The 16,130-nt window shown below is 53.8% G+C and overlaps 8 protein-coding genes across 8 annotated transcripts; 6 read left to right on the plus strand and 2 right to left on the minus strand.

Moving 5' to 3' along the window:
- Positions 1-69: 69 nt before the first annotated feature.
- On the minus strand, positions 70-1,038 carry AB675_10459 (uncharacterized protein; the record flags this gene model as incomplete). Its single annotated transcript, XM_018139232.1, has 2 exons — positions 70-341; positions 447-1,038. The coding sequence occupies 2 exons, from the start codon at positions 1,036-1,038 to the stop codon at positions 70-72; spliced, it is 864 nt and encodes a 287-aa protein (XP_017995895.1).
- Positions 1,039-1,600: 562 nt separating this feature from the next.
- Positions 1,601-2,538, plus strand: AB675_10460 (Fumarylacetoacetate hydrolase domain-containing protein 2; the record flags this gene model as incomplete). Its single annotated transcript, XM_018139234.1, has 2 exons — positions 1,601-1,877; positions 1,928-2,538. The coding sequence occupies 2 exons, from the start codon at positions 1,601-1,603 to the stop codon at positions 2,536-2,538; spliced, it is 888 nt and encodes a 295-aa protein (XP_017995950.1).
- Positions 2,539-3,337: 799 nt separating this feature from the next.
- AB675_10461 (uncharacterized protein) lies at positions 3,338-4,781 on the plus strand (the record flags this gene model as incomplete). The annotated part of the gene is made up of 2 exons (XM_018139235.1): positions 3,338-4,534; positions 4,701-4,781. The coding sequence occupies 2 exons, from the start codon at positions 3,338-3,340 to the stop codon at positions 4,779-4,781; spliced, it is 1,278 nt and encodes a 425-aa protein (XP_017995903.1).
- A 661-nt stretch (positions 4,782-5,442) lies between these two features.
- On the minus strand, positions 5,443-7,123 carry AB675_10462 (Trichodiene oxygenase; the record flags this gene model as incomplete). Its single annotated transcript, XM_018139236.1, has 4 exons — positions 5,443-5,548; positions 5,595-6,475; positions 6,529-6,969; positions 7,019-7,123. 4 exons carry the CDS (start codon positions 7,121-7,123, stop codon positions 5,443-5,445), a joined length of 1,533 nt encoding a protein of 510 aa, XP_017995916.1.
- A 664-nt stretch (positions 7,124-7,787) lies between these two features.
- On the plus strand, positions 7,788-9,587 carry AB675_10463 (2,4-dichlorophenol 6-monooxygenase; the record flags this gene model as incomplete). Its single annotated transcript, XM_018139237.1, has 2 exons — positions 7,788-8,001; positions 8,056-9,587. The coding sequence occupies 2 exons, from the start codon at positions 7,788-7,790 to the stop codon at positions 9,585-9,587; spliced, it is 1,746 nt and encodes a 581-aa protein (XP_017995927.1).
- Positions 9,588-10,090: 503 nt separating this feature from the next.
- AB675_10464 (uncharacterized protein) lies at positions 10,091-11,256 on the plus strand (the record flags this gene model as incomplete). Its single annotated transcript, XM_018139238.1, has 2 exons — positions 10,091-10,865; positions 10,916-11,256. 2 exons carry the CDS (start codon positions 10,091-10,093, stop codon positions 11,254-11,256), a joined length of 1,116 nt encoding a protein of 371 aa, XP_017995875.1.
- Positions 11,257-11,740: 484 nt separating this feature from the next.
- AB675_10465 (Multifunctional tryptophan biosynthesis protein) lies at positions 11,741-14,020 on the plus strand (the record flags this gene model as incomplete). Its single annotated transcript, XM_018139239.1, has 1 exon — positions 11,741-14,020. One exon carries the CDS (start codon positions 11,741-11,743, stop codon positions 14,018-14,020), a length of 2,280 nt encoding a protein of 759 aa, XP_017995889.1.
- A 291-nt stretch (positions 14,021-14,311) lies between these two features.
- AB675_10466 (uncharacterized protein) lies at positions 14,312-15,967 on the plus strand (the record flags this gene model as incomplete). The annotated part of the gene is made up of 3 exons (XM_018139240.1): positions 14,312-14,489; positions 14,539-14,763; positions 14,832-15,967. The coding sequence occupies 3 exons, from the start codon at positions 14,312-14,314 to the stop codon at positions 15,965-15,967; spliced, it is 1,539 nt and encodes a 512-aa protein (XP_017995864.1).
- Between the last annotated feature and the right edge of the window lie 163 nt (positions 15,968-16,130).

Here is a 16,130-nt window from a genome sequence, read left to right on the forward strand (position 1 = left end):
GAAGAGCTTCTAGATACTCACATCACTGGTGGACAAGATCTTGATTCTCTACATAATCTGACAAAAGCATTAAAACACGGGTGGCACCGGCGGACCCCAGATCGACAGCGCCTGGGGTCCAGCCTGAACCTCAGCAACAGGCGTATGTATGTTAACAATATCACCATCAGCAAAGTGCTCGACCATGAATCCGCTAGTGTCGAACCAGTAGTCAAACACCTGACTGCCAAGCACGTGGCGGCCGACGCCCCAACACAGCTCGTACCCACGGCTTTGTAGGAACTGATGCCCCAGCTGCTGGATGTCGAAATCATGCACTTCGAATGCTGCGTGTGCGACCCCTGGCGTGTTCCCGGGCTTCGCTGGCTTGAAGAAGAAGGCGTGGTGGTCTGTGAACTCGTCGCCGCGGTCGATGTGGAAGAAGCATGTGATCGGCTGTCCATCACGCAGCACAACATCCGAAGGCGCGAGCGCGAGGTTCGATGTGTACCATTCGTACATCGCCGAATACTGACCCGCCGGGTATGTTACCCCGTAGTGGCCCCAGCGGTGCACAGGCGCTGGTCCCGGTGTGAAGCGCTGGAACTTGCCGCGTCGCGGCTTTTCGTCTTCGTAGTTGAACGTGAGCTTCTCCAGGCCCGGGTCGCTGCGGCTCTTGGGAGTCTGGCCGTACACCAAGTGCACAGGATGGCCCGCTGGGTCTGTCAGCGTTACCATTTCACCGCCGCCAGGTGCGTGAAGGGGTGTGATAGCGCTGGCGCCGGGGATTGTGGAGGCGGCGCGCTCGAGCTCGGAGCGTGTCTCAACTTCGTACGCCGCGCCGCCGAAACGGGACTCATTTCCTGAGGCCTGGCGGGCGATGTAGAGTACTGGATTGGACCCGTAACCGGCAAAAGATATCTCGTTTGATGTTTCCTGCGAGATCGTCATGCCGAAATCCAGGAAGAATTGCCGGGCCTTTGCTAGATTTGCATGGTAGTAGATGACGAAAGCCGTCGTGACGAGACGGATTCTCTTGTCGTCTTTGGGTATGGGCATCGTGTTGTCGACGTCTGGGTTCAATACACCGTTGAGAGCTCAGATATTGCTCGGCCGGCGAGGATGCGATTCACGCGTTCGAGTCAGCAATGCATTGAGTGTAGTCTGCAGCCTTGCATTCAGTACAGAGCAGTGCTGCATGTTCGCTTTTCATACCTGGCTGCGACATGACCGAAATCATTTAGCCTAGCGATACACTGTCATGCCGTGAATAAGACCGCCTGAAGCGTAGCCGGACCAGAGAGTGCGCGAATACGGAGGCACAATCGAACAGTCAGGACCGATTTGCTGACCGATGGTTGAAAGGTTTGGAACCACATTATCCGCTGGGAAGCTAGAATGGTTGTAACCACAATATCCGGGCGAGCGAGTGTGCGCGTTCCCGAGGACGGAAGACGACCGCTGGCACCTGTCAGCACAGACCGCGGATCATGGTCGGCAACAGAGACCGAATCGACAACGGACCACTAGCATGCACAATGTTCATGTATTTCAATAAGAGTATGGCGGCTTTGATGCCCTTGTGCAGGTCAAGTCGACTACAGACTGGCAGGATAGAAGCATGTCAAAACTTGTCGCTTGGGATCGGCTGGTCCGCTACTGTCTTGCCGACAGCGACAATATCAAATATGGCCAGCCAGTACTGAGCAAAGGTCAAGAAACAGAGATCAGTCAGCTTGCTCGGGCTGGCAAGCTGGAAGTTGAGGTGCTTGAGGGGTCGAGCCCATTCGATGCTTCGCCCACAGGCAGGGTCGAGCGTGTTGGAAGACTGCTTGGACCCTTGCGTCCAGAAGACGTTCCAATTGTGAGGTGCATTGGTCTCAATTACAAAACGCATAGTTGGTAATGTTCGATTGCCTGTCGATACACGCAGCTGACGTATGTGTAGTCCTTGAAACGGGCCGTGCCTTACCCACCTGCCCGACGGTCTTCACGAAGCCCGCGCCATCTGTGGCAGATCATGGTGAAGACATACCCATTCCCAAGATAGCACAGTCACAGTGTGATTATGAAGGGGAGCTCGTGGTCCTGATAGGGAAGGATGCCAAAGACGTCAGTGAGGCAGAGGCTCTAGACTATGTTGCAGGCTATACTGTGGGCAACGACGTGTCTGCTCGAGACTGGCAACGCGAAACTGGAAAAGCCGGTCCAGTGCCTCAGTGGTCGTTCAGCAAGTCGTTCGACAAGTACGCACCGCTAGGTCCCTGTCTGACCGCAGCCCACGTACTGGGGGATGCGAGTGGGCTTCAGCTGAAGACGTTGGTGAATGGCGAAAAGAGACAGGAGTCGAACACCAGTGACCTCTGCTTTGGCGTGCGCCAGCTAGTGGCTTTTTGCAGTCAAGGCCAGACTCTGCAGAAGGGATCGCTCATTATGACAGGTACACCGGGAGGGGTTGCTCTGTTCATGAAGCCACAGGTGTTCCTGAAGCATGGTGACGAGGTTTGCGTTGAGATTGCACGGATCGGACGCCTCTCGAACAAGATGAGCTTCTTGTGAGGATACACAGAGTAGCACTGTCGTAGATGCTACTTCATGGCGTGCGAGCTTGATCGAGCTCGATTGGTATTGCTGTGCAAGCAAGCTGTAGACTGCTGGTGTTCATGTACTGAACAATCTGAACTTCAGGAAGACCTTGAACCTCGACAAATTTGGCCAGGCTCAGCTGCGGTGTAGGCTCTGTAGTATGCAGCATGTAACGATCTTGAGTGGTGTGTAGGTGTCGTAGTACGTAGGCTGCTTGTTACCTAACACGTGGGTCGCGCCTGCCATGGCCCAACAGCGGCCCCCGGTTCCTGCCCCAGGCCCCCGCACATCAACTTCTTAGCATGCTGAAACAACATTTCATTCCATCATCCATGGATCTTGTCGTTTCCTCGTGATAGAATCTCTATGATGATGACGAGACATCGTAAACATGTTCGACTGCGGTGACTGTGGCAGGCAGTATGCCTCCTTGTATACCCTCAACCGACATGCTCAAAACCATGCCCGCAGCAAGCAATACACGTGCAAGGAGTGCCAGGTTTCGTTCTCGCGACGCGATTTACTGTCGCGGCATCAGGTTATGCATCACACCACGAGAAGCTCAAATCCTAGGCCTGAGGCTTCTGGACAGATCGGACGTCCAAGATCAAGACGGCGTCGTCACACGGCCTGTGTCCGCTGTGCTGAGCTGCGACGCAAATGCACTGGTGGCAGCCCTTGCGACCCATGCAATCAGAATGGTCATGACTGCCGCTTTCCTACCAGAACTGGACGGATGAGCCGATCGATGCTCACCAATCAAACAGAAGGTATGGGTTGTGCTTCACAAGAACAACACCAATATCAATTGACCGTTTCTGAACAACTCCCATCGCCGCAACTCGGTCTGTCCGATGAGTTCGCTACTGACGCCATCGACAAGAATGTATGTTCTCAGCCTGGCAATGCTTATGCGGTGTCGCAAAGCTCCAATCACAATCCCGACAATGTGCCAGAAGACAGTGTCCCATTAGAGATACTCGAAGTCTCTCAGGACCCCGCGAGCGGAATTGGCGACATTGACTCATGGGCGTGGGTACACGAAAGCATATACTTGCAACCAGATGATTTCTTGCCTCTCGCAGCGGCACACGAGACGAGGTACAGCGTTGCCGCAGAAGCCTGCGGGCCGCTGTTTTCGGATCATGGTGTACCCATCGAGCAACATGGCCTCGCTAGCAACGTGCCTCACGTATCAGTGTGGCGTGGCTCAGTCCAAAGGTCGCCTCACCCTACACATCCACCAGAAGCCTCTCTTGCATTGCAGCGCAATATCGTCATCGAAGACCTCACCTCATACGCCGTTGCTGGCTTCTCAAACCCCTTCACTAGTAATCGACATGGAGAACATTGGTCCTCTAAATCGACCATGATCTGTGAAAGCTTCAACATTGACCTATCGCCTCAACAAACAGCAATGGAGCATTTTATGGATCTCTATCTGGTGCATTTCTGGCCCTTGTGGCCTGTCTTAGCCAAGCAGGAATTGGATATTGACACTTTACATCCTCTTCTATGCCTAGTCCTGGTGTCGATCGGAGCAATGTATGGGGGATCAGGAAGTGTGACCTTCGGCAGCATGATGCACAGTAAGACCCGCACATATCTCACTATGGGGTTCGAGCTGGACCATGATGACGAAGATTTCACCTGGCTTGCGCAAGCTCGTCTTTACACTCAAGTTGCTGCACTTTACTTTGGCCAGGCAAAGGCCTTCACTTACGCTCAGCATCTTGGCGCACTTCTGATAGCACAGGCTAGAAGAATGGGTCTGTATTCTGCAGATCTCTACGAACGCGCTCATCAGAGCTTCGAGTTGCTCAGATCAACCCAACGCAGTCACGAGCGTCTGGCAATCTGGTTACAGCTGGAAGGGCGAAGAAGACTTGCCTTCGGCGTTTTCCGAGCCGACACGTACACTAGTGTCCTGCTAGATACGCCGCCACTCCTCTCGATGGAAGAACTCGACGTAACGCTTCCTTCCTGCGACGCTGTCTGGCGTGCAGATGCCATGCCTGTCGATGCCTGTCTCCACATGATCGATCATGATCGTTCGCCATGCAGGAAGTTGAGAGCATCGGAGCTCTATCATATTGCCCTGGAGCCCGAAGAGCCGCTGCCTGTACTGGAGCCAGTTGCTCATGAGCTACTTCAGTTTGGTCTCCAAAGCCCCCTTGGGCGTTACCGATACGGACACACTCCACTACCACATTTGACTGGGGTTTCGGAGTGCAATAATTCTCGGGATGATTCCAACATTTTGCTCCCTGCCGTTGCAGGAGCATCTCAATCATTCTACCCACCCTCCAGGGAGTCCAACAGCTTGTCAACACTCACAAGAACAATGTACAGGCTTGCGCAGGAGTATCGATACGTCCTCCAATCCCAAGTCAAGTGGGAAGGGGCTCTACAAGTGGTGAAAACGTTTCTGACAAATGAAAATGACCGCGGCAGTCTCATGAGTGGACTGGTACTGTTCCACCTTGGGCATCTGCGATTACATGCGCCGATATCAGAACTTCACCAAATGCAATACAGTCTGTCTGATCAAGGGAGCCTGGAATTATTCCCGACTGCCTTGCTAAAGAAGTGGACAACATCTTCATCAGCCAGGTTGGCTGCACAACATTCCTGCTCCCTGTTCTCGCTCATCGCTAGTGAGGTTGACAAGGGAGGCTCTAAAGGCGTCAAGTTCAATCTACTCGCCTTCATTGGTCTGCATCATGCCGCCGTGATTCTGTGGTCATATATGAATTCTAGCACTTCGACCAGTCCATCCGATGCTAACGATATGCACATTGAGCTTCCAGACCACACGACGCTTGTGATATGCGACAGGAACTCGAAAGAAGTGATGCAAGCCTTTGTCTCTCTTCTCTACAGTATCAGTCCCGGCAGTTGGTCATCCTTTGCCCAAGCGGCAGCACTCTTGGTGTCTGCACCAGTGAGCTGGAAGCCAGATGGTTGAGTTGGCGCCTCCCAGCTACTTCGTCCTATCAGCCTCGAATTTGAGCCAGCAAGTCCCTGACTTCGATCCAGCCGCAAAGACATCGGCCATTTCCAGTACGTCGTCTTCATGTCCAGGAGGTATGACTGCCTGAAATTTTCGGAAGATCTTCCCAATCATGTACTTCAGCTCTGTCATGGCAAGGTTCGATCCGGGACACGCCCTCGAACCGTGCCCGAATGGAATCCAGTTCAGCTTCATCTCCTCGGTAGCCTCGATCCACCTTTCTGGCTTCCAGGAATCTGGCTCAGGGAAGACATGAGGAAGACGTCCTTGATTGAAGGCTGCATTGGAAGCAATGACACCTTTGCAAACATTGTAACCACTCATGGTCATATCGCTGCCAGTATACCGCTCCAACGGGCCAGGAATCATCGGATACATACGCATTGTCTCTCTAAGGACGCCATCTAGAAACGGCAGGTCCACCGTTTTTCGAATGTCCATCTCATCCTGCAAGGGAAACGCAGCGGCGAGTTCTTCTCTGAGCCGCCGCTGGGCATCGGGATGCCTGGTCAGGAGAAAGCTGGCAAACGCAGCCGTATGAGAAGTGGTTGACGACCCTGCTGCGAGCATTTCCACCATGTACGCAGATACATCTTCGGGAGGGACTGCCGATGCCTTGGAAGTGTTCATGGACTGGAGCATCGACAACACATCCTTGTCATGGCGGTCTGCATCGGCGTCTGCGGTCTGCCACCTTTCCAGGGCCTCGCGAGCCGTGATATCGAGGTCGTTGCAGTCTGCACGCAACCTCTTCCAGCGCTGACTGCCGACCAGACGGACCAAAAGGTCGGCGCCAGGTATGAAGCTTTTCATTGCGTTCCATGTACTGAAAGCATGGAAGCGGCGAATGAAGTCTCGAGCGGCTTCTTCGTTCACGTTGGCCAAGAGACGGTTCTTCTCGCCCCAGAGCACATCCGTGACGATATCCAATGCGAGAAGACGGAAATGACCACTCCGTCTACGGCTTCGTTAGCCTGTGCGCGCTGATCTAAGATACGGATGAAGTCATCCACGTGTGATTCGATATTGTCAATCAGTGCCGCCAGATTGCGGTTTTGAAAGCATTGCACAAGATTGTTGCGTGATGGTGCCGCTTCTGGGTAGGTCAAAAATCCGAGAGTCGAGGTGACGCCCTTCCAGCTGCCCATGGAGGCGTAGAAGCTAGTCTTGATGGAGGTCTTGTCGTATATGGTCTTCATGGCCGTATCGTCCGTCGTATGGACCTGGTCTGGCGCAATAACAACAATAGGTCCATAGGTATCGAGCAGTCCAGTGACAAAGGCTGTTCTGCGGCGTTGATAAGTCGCGTATTGCAACGGCAATCGAGAAATGCGACAATACCAGGGTCCAGGAATATGACGAACCGGCGAGAGAATGAATGGATGGATCAACTGCGTGTCTGTGTCAATATACAAGCAGTCATACAGCTTGCGAACGTACGACTTTGAAGACCAGGTAAGTTGCAAGCGCGAGGACGAGGTATTGCCTCCATCTCGAGGCTGCTGATACCTCAGAATCAGCTGTGAATGCAACAGTCGAGGTCATCCTGTATCAAGTGCAGTAGAGCGTCGTCTGATAAATGTGCGTGGGAACGGTTACAGTGGTCAGATTATGAGCATCTAGTATCTGTCACACAGGCTCTACGCCGAAGACACCATAGGAATGCCAGGACGGGCTGGATACTGGTAGGCACTTCACGTTGCCATCATCCCCAGATCTACCCCAGGATGTCTACCGGAAACAACTCTCTGTTGATTGGCTGCCACCAACTTTCGGAAACTGCTGCGCAGATCGTTCTCACCTTGCCCGCAGTAAGACCAGTGTCTCGGTTAATGTGGTTTTCGCGCTAGCTACATCGCGCATGCAACATATGCGGCCCACTTGGGGCTGGGTCAACATCACTTCATCCCCGCAAGATGTGTCCGACCCTCGGCCAGCAGTCGCCTGCGCAAAATATACGGCTTCGGGTCTTCGGATCTGAAGCCATAGCCGCACACGGACCAGATATGCCTGGATTGCAAAGGTTCGCCGCTGCAGCTTGTCGCATTTGAACTGGCTGACACCTGCGATTGGCTCGTCGCGGACAGACCACGCTACCGAGCTGTTCATGGCCTTCAAGCTTAGTCTACAGCCTTCAGGCCCATAAAGAGTGCTCAGCGCAACGTACGTTGACAGTTCAGTAGCACTGACCAGCAGTCCGGCTCCGAATATGGACTATCAAGTCCTCATTATTGGGACTGGGCCATCAGGGGCAACTACTGCGCTGTTTCTTGCCAAATATGGCATCAAGTCTCTCGTTATATCTCGGCATAGGTCGACGGCGAATACGCCAAGGGCACACATATTCAATCAGAGGGCGATGGAGGTACTCAGAGATGCTGGACTCGAACCAAGACTTGCGCAAGTTGCGAGCCCTGCGTCTGGTAAGTACCTGAGATTGCAGCTGCTTGCGTGATGTCGCTGACTGTCACGTTCAGACATGCAACATACCTCATGGCTTGACTCGTTAGCAGGTCAAGAATATGGCCGGATTTGGGCGTGGGGTAACAAACCGTCAGAGAAGGGCAACTACGAGATGGCTAGCCCGTGCGTTATGTCGGACTTACCGCAAAGCGTGCTTGAACCCATTCTCGTCGAGAGCGCGACACAAGCAGGAGCGGAGTTCCGCTTCTCTACAGAGTTCGTTGGTCTACAGCAGGACGCGGCCGGAGTACTCACCATGTTGCGCGATCGAGTGACGGGAGAAGAGTACTCAATACGCTCAGAGTACGTTGTGGGTGCCGATGGTGCCCGTAGCGCTGTCTTGGATGGCCTCGGTATCCCTATCATCGGAACCCAAATCAACACGGCCTTCAATGTGCACATCAAGGCGGATCTTACCAAGTATATCGCGCATCGGCCAGGAAGCCTGAACTGGGTACTGAACACTGAAGCTCCCGGTTGGTCAGCCGTGGGCAACTTTCGTATGGTACGGCCATGGTCAGAGTTTGTGGTATCGATGCACCCAGCTACGAAAGACATAAGCAATTATGCGCCATGCGAAGAAGATATTATGAAGCGACTACACCAAATGATAGGCGACGACACAGTACCCATCGAGATTCTGTCTACATTCTCATGGACAATCAATAATCAAGTCGCGGAAACCTGGCAGAAGGACCGGGTCTTCTGCATTGGTGATGCTGTTCATCGGCATCCCCCTATCAATGGCCTCGGCAGTAACACGTGCATATCGGATGCCTTCAATCTGTCATGGAAGCTTGCATTCGTTCTACGTGGGTGGGCTGCTCAGAGCCTGTTGGACACTCTGACTCCCGAGAGGAAGCCGGTAGGCGACGGAGTCGTTCGAAGGGCGAATGAGGGGATGGAGTTCCACCGCCGCATCTGGTCACTTTTGGGCCTTGATAGCGATAGCCGGGAGCGCTGTGCTGCACTCCTCAAAGCTGCTACACCAGAGGGCAGGCAGAGGCGGGAAGATTTACGCCTGGCATTCGAAGCTACGGATCTCGAAGTGCAAGCGCTGGGGATCCAGATGAACCAGACCTACGTCGGGAGTGCGGCTACGCTGGTCGAGAGTGGTGATCGAGCTCCTGATTTCTCTGGAGTATACAAGATCAAGGATATCATGATCAGCACGTACCCTGGCTATCACTTGCCACATGTCTGGCTCGCCCGGGATGCGCAATCCGAAAGGATATCGAGTCTCGATCTTTGTGGGAACGGAGGGTTTACTCTGCTGACAGGAACTGGCGGTGAAGGATGGCTCGAAGCGGCTGAAAACGCAAGCGGACAGCTTGAATTTCCCGTAAGGTGCCACTCAATCGGATTCGGATGCGAGTATATGGATTGCTATTGCGATTGGAGTAAGATCCGGGGTGTTGAGGACGACGGCGTGGTACTTGTCCGTCCAGACCACTTTGTCGCATGGCGATCGCAAAGAATGGCAAAAGACCCCAGTGCAGTTCTGATAGAAGTCTTGAGGCGGCTGATGGGGACGACTGCAGTATAATGCATCCAGGCGAAGTATCACGGCACGTACAGAATTGCAGTCGCGGCTTCCGCGTTCTGTCGCACGGAGAACCGACACCACGCTGTATGAAGGCGACTCTAATGGTGCTGCCACCGGCATCCGACTTGCAGAGTTAGTCGCGATCAAACCTTTCGTGGTCGGGTAGGAGTTCCGCTGCCGGGACGTCTTTCTCGAGTATTGGTCCTCCGCGCAAGTATGGCGCCGGACATTGGAGGTCCCATCTGCGGACGATCTGCAAGACAAAGCATAATCCACCACCTTTGCCAGGCTTTTGCGTCACCCCAGGTTTGTGGGGGAGGGTCTCCACCACACGAGAAAGTTTGCAGATTACCGATTGCCTGGACCGCAAAGCTGTTGGTGTGTCGCAGGAGTGAACGAGTGTGAGCGTCTACGTATATTACGTCGCTCGACCATCTGGTAGCTACGATGAACCAGACGACTGCCGAACATTCCAGCTTCACGCAATTTGAAGAGCACCTACCATGGCAAAAGTTGCATTCATAACTGGTGGCAACGGCATCACAGGCTCATCGTTGCTCGAGTACCTCGTCAAGAACACTGATGCCTCACAATGGAGCGAATTGATCGTCACATCGAGGTCCCCCTTCAAAACCACTGTCTCCGATCCACGCATTACATTCATCGCCCTCGACTACACCAATGACGTGCAATCACTGATCAACAAAATGAAAGACACCTGCAGCAGTGTCACACATGCCTACTTCTCTTCATATATCCACAAGGACGATTTCAACGAGCTCAACGCCGCTAATGAGAAACTATTCGCCAACTTTTTGGACTCGCTGCTTGCAGTTGCTCCCAATCTCCAGAACTGCACACTGCAGACTGGCGGCAAGCACTACAACGTGCACCTGTTCCCTGTGCCATCCCCTGCACGCGAAGAAGACCCTCGCCTGGACTCGCCCATTGGCAACTTCTACTACCCACAGGAAGACTACCTGATCGAGCGGCAGCGCGGGCAGGCATGGACGTGGAACGTAGTGCGACCCGAGGCCATCATCGGTGCGACTTCCAAACCTAACGGCATGAACGAGGCGCTTACCATTGTGCTGTACATGTTGGTGTGCGCAGAGCTTGGCGTCGACGCTCCCATGCCGACAAATCAGCGCTACTGGGAAGGCACCGATGACGTCTCGGACGCGCGCATCATCTCGCAGCTGACCGTTTGGGCGTCTACCAGCGCAAACACCGGCAATCAAGCTTCAATGTCACCAACGGCGATTACTTTTGCTGGAAGTACATGTGGCCCCGTGTGGCGGCGTACGTTGGTACCAAGGCGTCGTCAGCTGCGCACTTTAGGAACCCATACCCCAAGGAGGGCGACTTGCAGCTCGAGCTCAGCCTCAATGAGTGGGCGAAGGATAAGCGGCAGGTATGGGACAGGATCTGCGACAAGGCTGGTGTCCCACAGGCAAAGGCGACGTGGGATTCGGGTACGTGGGCATTTCAGGATTGGGTGTTTCAGCGTACCTGGAGTGCTACATTGAGCATGAGCAAGGCCAGGAGGTTTGGCTTCGATGGCTATATCGATTCGTATCAGTCATTCACGGATGCGATTGATCTTTTCGTCCAGCGTGGGCAGATTCCGCCAGTGAAGGGCGCGTCAAAGGTCAATGGGACTGCGTAGGTACTGCCTTTAGGATGGCTCTGGTGTCTCGCATCAGCGCGTCGGCAAGGCATCCGGAGTGTGAGTGATGAAGTGCTGCGTCGGGCGCTTGCTCGAGGAGTCACCTTAAAGTTGGTTCCAAGGTCTCGTTCCAGGGCGAATATTTCCCAGGACGTTCGTCAACACGTCGTGTCAGGGAATGATAAGATGACACGCCGCGGAATACCTTAGCCGAATTAGTCCTAGCGCATTTTGGTCTTCCTCGAGCGCCAAGGAATTTCTTCAAGTTGGGGAAGTTTTGAGACCGCGACGATGACACAGAAGTCGCCCTCGCTTTTTAAGCCATAGTGCGTGTATGATGCGGTGAACAACCCCACCCGTTGTCAGCTTCAGGACGATACTAGAATATGTATATCTGACTGGCACTAGCTCTCGCCCAATTCCCCTGTACATCCTGCAACCAGAAGGCGTGGTCTGCGCTTGTCGACCATCTCACACCTTCGCAATGCCGGCCTTGACCCTCATCGACCACTCGCCACATCAGCCTGTTCCGGCCCCAAAATTGCCAACTGCAGGCAACCTCGTTCTCATCGACAACTATGACTCCTTCACCTGGAATGTCTACCAGTATCTACTACTTGAAGGAGCCACTGTCACCGTCTACCGGAATGATAAGATCTCTCTCGACGAGCTAATTGAGAAGAAGCCAACGCAGCTGGTCATCAGTCCCGGTCCAGGCCATCCAGATACGGACTCTGGAATCAGCAAGGCTGCCATCAGACACTTTGCAGGCAAGATCCCGATTTTCGGAGTATGTATGGGTCAGCAATGTATCATTTCTGAGTTCGGAGGCAAGGTCGATGTCACTGGCGAGATACTTCATGGCAAGACTTCTCCTTTGCGACATGATGGCGGCGGAGTCTATCATGATGTTCCGCAAGACGTTCCTGTGACCCGCTATCACTCCTTGGCCGGTACGCATCCTGAGCTTCCGAAGTCGCTCGAGGTATCGTCCTGGATCGAGAAAGGTCCGGATAGCGGCAAGGGTATCATCATGGGAGTGCGACATAAGGAGTTTGTCATCGAAGGAGTTCAATTTCATCCCGAAAGTATCTTAACGGAAGGCGGAAGGACGATGATCAAGAACTTCCTCGGACTCAAAGGTGGCACCTGGAGTGAGAATGGCCCTATGCGCGCCGCGGAGACTGAGAAGGCACAGCTTAAACAGAATGGCCATGCACCCTCAAAGAAGGAATCCATACTCGACAAAATCTACGCCCACCGCAGAGCCGCTGTTGCCGCTCAGTCACAGATTCCCTCCCTGAGGATGGAGGATCTGCAAGCAACCTACGATCTTGGCCTTGCACCGCCGCTGATCTCCTTTCCAGATCGGCTGAGGAACTCAAAACATTCTCTAGCACTACTAGCCGAGGTCAAAAGAGCATCTCCATCGAAAGGAGACATTGCACTGTCAATACACGCACCAACACAAGCAAAGAAATACGCTCAAGCAGGGGCCAGCTGCATATCCGTGCTGACAGAGCCAGAATGGTTCAAAGGCAGTATCGACGACCTACGAGCAGTCCGACAAGCACTGGAAAGCATGCCCAACAGACCGGCCGTGCTTCGCAAAGAATTCATCTTCAATCGATACCAAATCCTGGAAGCTCGAATTGCCGGCGCAGACACTGTTCTGCTCATTGTCAAGATGCTAGATGTCGCCACGCTCACCGATCTGTACAAGTATTCTCAAAGTCTCGGCATGGAGCCGTTGGTCGAGGTGAACACTCCCGATGAAATGAGTGTGGCCTTGAAGCTCGGCTCACAGGTCATTGGTGTCAACAATCGCGACTTAACAAGCTTTGATGTCGATCTGGAAACGACGAGCAGGTTAATGGCTGGCATTCCGGAGACCACCATTGTTGCAGCCTTAAGTGGTATCTCGGGACCGCAAGATGTGGTTGCATATCGAAAAGATGGCGTCAAAGCTATTCTCGTTGGCGAAGCTCTGATGAGAGCAGCTGATACGGGTACCTTCGTCGCGGAGCTACTGGGCGAATCGTCCAACGGAGCCGCGAAGGTACCCTCGCAAAAACTGATCACCAAGATTTGTGGGACAAGGTCTGTGGAGGGTGCCAAAGCAGCGATCGAGAACGGGGCCGACTTCGTCGGCATCATCAGAGCCACAACGAGGCATCGTTTCGTTCCGGACGAGACTGCCATACAGATCTCACAGGTCGTACACTCGACACCTCGCCCGTCAATGCGAGAAATACAGATCACTGGTACCGACTTCTACGAGCAAGCCTCACAGACCGTCTTGCATCCGAGACGAGTAAAGTTGGTCGGAGTGTACCTCAATCAACCACTCGATCTGATCCTTAGTGACATCCAGAAGCTCGATCTTGATCTGGTCCAGCTACACGGCCAGGAACCTCTGGAATGGGCGAGACAAATTCCTGTCCCAGTCATCCGCAGATTCACGCCGACCGAAATCGAGATCCGGACTCGTGGCTATCACGACATTGCTCTACTCGACGCGGGAGCTGGAGGCTCAGGCCAGCGAGTAAACGTGGCCGAGATCGTTGCATTATTTGAGAAGGATCCCAACTTGAAGGTGTTCCTGGCTGGAGGCCTGAGTCCCGACAATGTGCGAGCAGTCCTCGAGGGTCTTCCGGAGAGTGTCAGACGGGGCATCGTGGGCGTTGATGTCTCAAGTGGTGTTGAAACTGATGGAAAGCAGGTTGTCGCCAAGATAGAAGCGTTCCTCAGGGAAGTGATATGAGGTGAGCTCCAATTGATCAAAGAGCACTCATCTTTCCTTCTTACTAGCATTTTACTCCTTATGCTCATCTCTGTTCGTTGAGCTCATCTCTTGATCAGTACCATCGCTCTACCTTCGCCTCTCTCTCACTCTGTTCGGTATATCTACCAATGTTTTCTTGTCTCCTCATTGCCGTCCCACCCCTTACTTCCGCTTCTGATCTCCCTACCATCTCACTCCCTTTTGTCTCTCCATTTAGAACGTTCTACAAAAGCTACATCCTCCCCCGAGACTGTACTGTCCACCGCAGCGATGCCCTCAGGATTCAAGCGAGTCAACCTCGCAAGCACGAACGACCACGGCAAGGATAATGACAAAGTCCGCGGCTGGATCGAGAACAACGGCGGGGTCTACACTGGGACTACCCTTACTCCTCAAACCACCCATCTTCTCTGTTCAGAGGTGGCCTGGGACCGATCATATCCTATTGGTAAGCTGTATCTGCTCATCTCTCGACAACACTGATCTGACGCTGGCAGTTGTTGACGCAAGAAGGAATCCCCGCGTTTCAGTCGTCAACTATGACTGGCTGATCGACTCGTTCGTCAAGCAGAAAGCCCGCCCAATGCGTGTCACCGCGGTGTATGACTTTACCCAGCGAAAGCTCCGACAGCCTGTCAAGAGACCTACCAGAAAGACATCGTCAGGCCATAGCGCACCACTTCGGTCCCCTCCAACGCAAATGCTATCATTAGAAAGCACGAGTAAGTTCCACCTCGGCCACAATAGACTCCTGCCTGACGCACGCTCACTAACCCCAACGACCGCCAAGTCCGCTCCTTCCAAGCCGCGCTCGACAAAGCCGAAGTCAACATGTTCGCCGACGGCTATACGTTGTACACGGATCCCACAGATGGCTTCACATTCTCTCTGACCTTGGCACAGCCGAAGGCGGCAGAGGTGATCGAGGAGCGCTGCAATGTGAGCACAACCGGAACCTCTCCTATACCATCTATCACCCTTCCCATTTCCACGTCCTCCAACCCGCACCACCCAATGCGCGTCTCCTCTCCCGCATCGCCCCTTCGCAGCCACCTGTACATCGCCGCCCGTACTCCGGCACATCTTCTTCACACTAGAGTTCAGCTTTCTGACGCCCGGCTCTCATCTCTCCAGCTTTACACGAACGTCGATGAGTTCCCGCCAGTGTTTTGCATGCTCAACATCAAAAGCGATGCCTTCGGCCGTGCCGAAACACACACTTGCGTGCCAAAGGGGACCGTTAGGGCTTTTGCGATCGAGATGTGGCGAAAGATGTTCCGGCTGAGGACTGGGCGGGAGTGGCTGGATGTGATGGGCGGTGGGCAGCACGCTACGAAAGGGGAATGGAAATGGGATGGAAGGGATGTGGTTTGGACTGTTGGCGATGAGGTCGCGAACACGAGTGCGGCCAAGCCTGAAGCTAGTGGAAAGGCGGTCAAAGGAGACGTGGACAGGGAAAAGGCCGGCAAGAAGGCAGAAGGAGTAACGACTGACAAGAAGGACACGCCGTTGAGTGACGACTGCCAACCTGGATCCCACCCACCACTTACGCAGAAGACTCCCGCGCCGCTCAACTCCGCGAGTGGCAGCAAGTTCCAAAAGGACGCAGCTCAGAGCAAGAACACGACAAAGGGCGCAGTCAGCAAGCCCAAAAGGCTGCAATCGGCATCAAAACTCAAGCCTGCTACCGCCAACATGAGTAGGAAGGCAGTACAGTCGAAGGCCGGCAGGGGAAAAGAAGCCAAGTCCCAGGTTGTCAAGCTCTCACTGCCCAGGTCTACTGCATCGAAGACCAAGGCAACAAGCGCAGCCAACGCGAGTATGGAATACAGACATCACTGGACACTCTGCCCCATCCGATATGGGAAGCGCTGCACTTGCTGGTTGTCCGGTCGAGCAGCAGAGAGCCGGGAAGTTAGCATCTGATCAGGGCTGGTTATGCTGAGTCGATGGATGGGGGCAGAGATTGGGCAGGTAATGTCTGGAGACGGGCAGGCAGTGAGACTGTGTTGTTGTGGAATTTAGGGTCTGAGGAACGTGCAGGGAAGTTGCTTCCGCTGCAAATGTGACGTACTAGGTCAGACGAGCA

Source organism: Cyphellophora attinorum (genome assembly GCF_001299255.1).
Source record: "Cyphellophora attinorum strain CBS 131958 chromosome Unknown Contig35, whole genome shotgun sequence".
In the NCBI taxonomy this organism is placed as follows: domain Eukaryota; kingdom Fungi; phylum Ascomycota; class Eurotiomycetes; order Chaetothyriales; family Cyphellophoraceae; genus Cyphellophora; species Cyphellophora attinorum.